We start from the raw sequence: 2,983 nt of genomic DNA on the forward strand, positions 1-2,983 counted from the left end.
CGCGCTTCGCGCTTGGGGTACGTACGGCGCTGGAATATGCGCTGGGCACGGCGGATCGGCTTGTGCGCTTCCGGGCACAGGTCGCGCGTTCGCGCTCCCTTGTTTATGGTGCCGCTGCGCGCCGCGCTCCCGGGGCTTCGCGGGGTGTGCATGAGGTCGCGCTTCGCGCTCCCTTGGCTTCGCCCCTGAAAACTAATATCGTCCCTGAGTCTTGTCTCGAAGAAATGAAAACTGAAAACTAAAAGCGAGAGGAAAATATTAAACGTAGGAAAAGTTTTGCTGGCCTCAAAGTGTGTTCCCCGTGTATTTCTTATGGGGAACTTAAAAAACGTCAATATCTGGGGAACGGTTTGGAATTTCGGGATTTTTCCCAGTACCTACAAAAAATAAGGAATCCAATGGTGAAAACCGCATCTTCCTAGCTCATCTAGAAGTGGGTTAGAATTAGTATGAGTGAGTGAGTGAGTGAGTCAGTCAGTCAGTCAGTTACACAAGGGGCTGTATATATTTAAGATAATAATAGTATGAACGCCTGATAACTATTGTAGTTATGCAATGTGCTATACATATCAAACAATGTTCTGTGTTTCAGTTGATCGGCGTAGTTTGTATGATCTTAGCATCCCCAGCACGTATGTCAGGTACACATTGGTTCCTGTTCATAGTTATCATTGCATTCATAGCTACCGCTATCTGGGTGTTCATCTACTTCCTCTCAGTACGAGAAGCGTTGAACTTCCCCGTCAATTGGGTGTTCTCTGTAAGTGAAACCAAGTTGTAGGTATTTTCCTTTAAGCATTTTCCCTCTTCTGAACCTCGTTTCCCGTCTTTTTCCTCTGATTTAATACAGGCGTTATCACTTCAAAAGAAGGGAAACGAGCTTCAGAACAGGGAAAATTCCAAAAGGAAAATTTTCTAATTTTACTACTTATAACTAAGATCACAATCAAAAGTTGAAACCATCCAGCCTAATTAGCTCGGGAGGAAGCTGGTTCGATTCCATCCTGAGGCGAACTTTTTCCTAAACAGAAGATATGGTTTGTTCTGGAAACAGCTGCCTTGTCCTCCTTTTCTCTTCGTTTTTGGGACGATTCCCTCTGTCAAAACTATTGCAAAAATAAGTTTTTGACCATTTTAATTTGTATATTCCAGGAGCTTCTAAACACAATGGTATTCGCCCTCCTCTACCTGGTAGTGTCTATCATACAACTCAACGCATGGACAGGTCTCTACAATCCTCAGTTCAAAGATCCCAACATTGCAGCCGGGGTAAGCTATCAACTATCCTTTCTGACGCTACATCAACCCTGTCTATGGTCGATTGACATCACCCTAAAACACGACAACATTGTAACTTTTTTTTTTTTTTTACGTAAGTATCGTGGGCGAGTAGACCCACAAGTACGAGAAGGGAAGAGTCCATGCTCTTCGTAACTTAGAGGGCAGCTAACCCACAAGGAGACATCTCACTTTTGGTTCAAAAATTCATAAAAAGGAAGTCGTAAAGGGATAAGACTGGAGCAAAGGCGAGAAAAAAGGAGACTAAATTATGTCCGCGACTAGAAGGTTCTCTCTTGCTGAAGTCGTCCCTTTAAGGTTTTTCCTTTAGAACAAGATTAACAATGATGACATATGATTCTAGTGTATAGTTTTCAACTTGGTAAGGTACGGATAATCGAGCCCTCCACATCGACCACATGGCTAAGGTAGGACTCCGCTTAGAAAAGGACTTTGTTCTTCTATAGCGAAACAAGACCTTGGTCGACGGGAACCAGAGGAAAAGAGAAGCAAAAACCATAGCTAAAGGGGAGTCCAGCTTTTTGATAACCGTTTTTTTCAAAAACTGGTAAGAAAGGTAAAACATGATAAGGTCCTCGAAGATTTGTTTTACATAAGCGGGAGGAGAGATGGGACATGCACAGATAGGTATGTTGAGTTGCGAACCTGTTCCAGAGGATGTTAGCGAGTCAAGTTTCTAGGGTTGTAACGTCGGCCCCATTCGATGTTAGTTGGATTTAGGCAAAGACTGCGATGTAGGGGACGAGATACCAGCTAACTGTACTCGGTTTTCTGCTGTTGTAGACATTGAAAAAAAAAAAAAATATTAATTGTTGATCCTTCACTATGCGTGCAAGACATTTATAAGGTGAAGCCAGTCGAGGTACACGCATCACAGGTGAAGCGAGGAGCGGAACGTGCGCCCTCGGAGCCCAAGCAAGGGCCGCCCCAGTTCTTAAACATAGTTAGTCTGTTACTCAACGTAAGGCACTGACCGGCAATGCCGGGTGAGTCGGGCACTCCTTTATCTCGGATACATATATTTTTACGCGTATCGCTGGCCAGGTCGTACATCGATTAACCCTCGACCTAATAACGCTTATATCACTATAAACCTTTGGGGTACGACCGTCACTGCGTGGTTTCGAACACTATATCATTGTGTTTCTTTTCTGTAATAAATAAATGTTATAAGGGTGAAGGATCTATTAGGCGGCACGACGACCGAAAAAAGGCGTTGAGTCGCACCACTCCACATAGACACTTCTCTGGCTCATTCGTATAATCTCGATTTACCTCACCATTTTGGGATATCTTGTAGGAAAAGTAAATCACTATTCATTTGAAAGACATGGAATGGATCCACACGCAAAAATAATCCATAATAAACAAAATTAAAATTACAAAGGTAGTAAACAAATTAAAGGTGTCTTATAAGGCCGTTAACAGTTGAAGGAGCAGATGAACCACCCAAGAATAGAAAGAAGATGTGCCTAGACTTTATAGGGCGTAACAAGACTCGATGCATTTGTTGGTTATGGAATGGGTATTTATTCCAATAACTTTGCATATTTATGATTTAAATGCGATATGCTTGCAGTGTAGCGTAGCTATGTCTGAACCTTAGTTCCAAGGATAAGGTACTGTACTACCAGGAAAAAGTCATCGATGAAAATGCCGCTTCCATGATCCATAAAGAAGTGAC

The 2,983-nt window shown here is 42.8% G+C and overlaps 1 protein-coding gene across 1 annotated transcript in view; it reads left to right on the forward strand.

The window, feature by feature from the left end:
• The window catches only part of LOC103522395, a gene marked incomplete at its 5' end in the record, with an annotated part of 11,594 nt that extends 9,322 nt beyond the window's left edge, over positions 1 to 2,272 (forward strand). The window contains 3 exons of the mRNA XM_026832565.1: positions 593 to 760; positions 1,153 to 1,350; positions 2,147 to 2,272. Of these exons, the coding sequence (XP_026688366.1) occupies positions 593 to 760; positions 1,153 to 1,350; positions 2,147 to 2,272 (492 nt within the window). The remainder of the gene's footprint in view (positions 1 to 592; positions 761 to 1,152; positions 1,351 to 2,146) is intronic.
• Positions 2,273 to 2,983: the final 711 nt, after the last annotated feature.

The sequence above is a fragment of the Diaphorina citri genome, unplaced genomic scaffold, assembly GCF_000475195.1.
Source record: "Diaphorina citri unplaced genomic scaffold, Diaci psyllid genome assembly version 1.1 scaffold8227, whole genome shotgun sequence".
In the NCBI taxonomy this organism is placed as follows: Eukaryota; Metazoa; Arthropoda; class Insecta; order Hemiptera; family Psyllidae; genus Diaphorina; species Diaphorina citri.